Source organism: Emiliania huxleyi, assembly GCF_000372725.1.
Source record: "Emiliania huxleyi CCMP1516 unplaced genomic scaffold EMIHUscaffold_43, whole genome shotgun sequence".
Taxonomy (NCBI): Eukaryota; Haptophyta; order Isochrysidales; family Noelaerhabdaceae; genus Emiliania; species Emiliania huxleyi.
In genome coordinates, this window is record NW_005198751.1 from 627,296 (window position 1) to 628,202 (window position 907).

A 907-nucleotide genomic window follows, 5' to 3' on the forward strand; every position below is an offset into this window, starting at 1 on the left:
ACGGCATGTAGAGCACGACGCACACACTGGCAGCTTGATTCATCCCTTGATGGCCGATTCCTGCATCCAGTACAACCCACGGACGAGGCGTCGTTCTCGTCTTTGCCGCGCGCGCACGAGCAACGACACACCGGTGTTCTGTAGAATGAAGACATGCAGGGCTAGATGCAGGGCTAGCCAGTCTTCTGATAAACGCAGTTCTTGGAAGATACAAAGACACGGCGGTACCCTCGAGGGCCCTCTGGGGAGAACCAAACACACTCCCCCCCTGCTCCCATCATCCTCTCGTCCCTCCGTCGGGGGGGCGGAGGTGCCCTTAGCGGCGGCGGAGAAGAAAGGCTGCGACGACCCGGCGATGGAGGCGATGAGCGGCGTCGGGCGGGAGGTGAGGAAGTGGTTGAGCACGTCGGCGGTCTTGACGAGGTCATACTCCCGCTCGGGCACCTCGCAGTCGCAACAAGAAGAACCAGATCACAATCTCAGAAGGGGTCGGGGCGAGGCCGTACTTCCCCCCGGACACACCGAGAGAAAGCCCTGCACGGCGAACCACTCAGACTCGCCCTTGCCCAGCGAGAAACCGGCCTCGGTGTTCACCTCCGCGAACTTGACGCCGAGCGACTCGGCCGCGGGCCGCTCCTGAGAGGTGTCGCCGAGGTGTCGCCGAGGTATGGCCGAGGTATATGGCCGAGGTATCGGGCCGGGGTAGGGCGAGGTTGCGGCTGTCTCTCGGCATGCGCCGCGTTGGGCCACGCGAGTCGTGTGTGTAGTGCGATGTCGGTGAGTGTGGTTGAATGCTAATGAGCGTGAGCTGCGGCTCGCCGTCTTTGGCCAGGAGTCGTCGGTGTAGATGTCGATCGAGAAGACGTCGAGGTCGTGCAGCTCGAAGGAGGAGGGGTTGGTGACCTTG

General features: G+C 62.7%; 1 protein-coding gene across 1 annotated transcript in view; it reads right to left on the reverse strand.

Moving 5' to 3' along the window:
- The window catches only part of EMIHUDRAFT_464287 (hypothetical protein), a gene marked incomplete at its 3' end in the record, with an annotated part of 4,310 nt that overhangs the window by 1,098 nt on the left and 2,305 nt on the right, over positions 1-907 (reverse strand). The window contains exons 3-4 of the mRNA XM_005769240.1: positions 523-636; positions 262-444 (exon numbers count right to left, since the gene is read on the reverse strand). Coding sequence (XP_005769297.1) covers positions 262-444; positions 523-636 — 297 coding nt within the window. The remainder of the gene's footprint in view (positions 1-261; positions 445-522; positions 637-907) is intronic.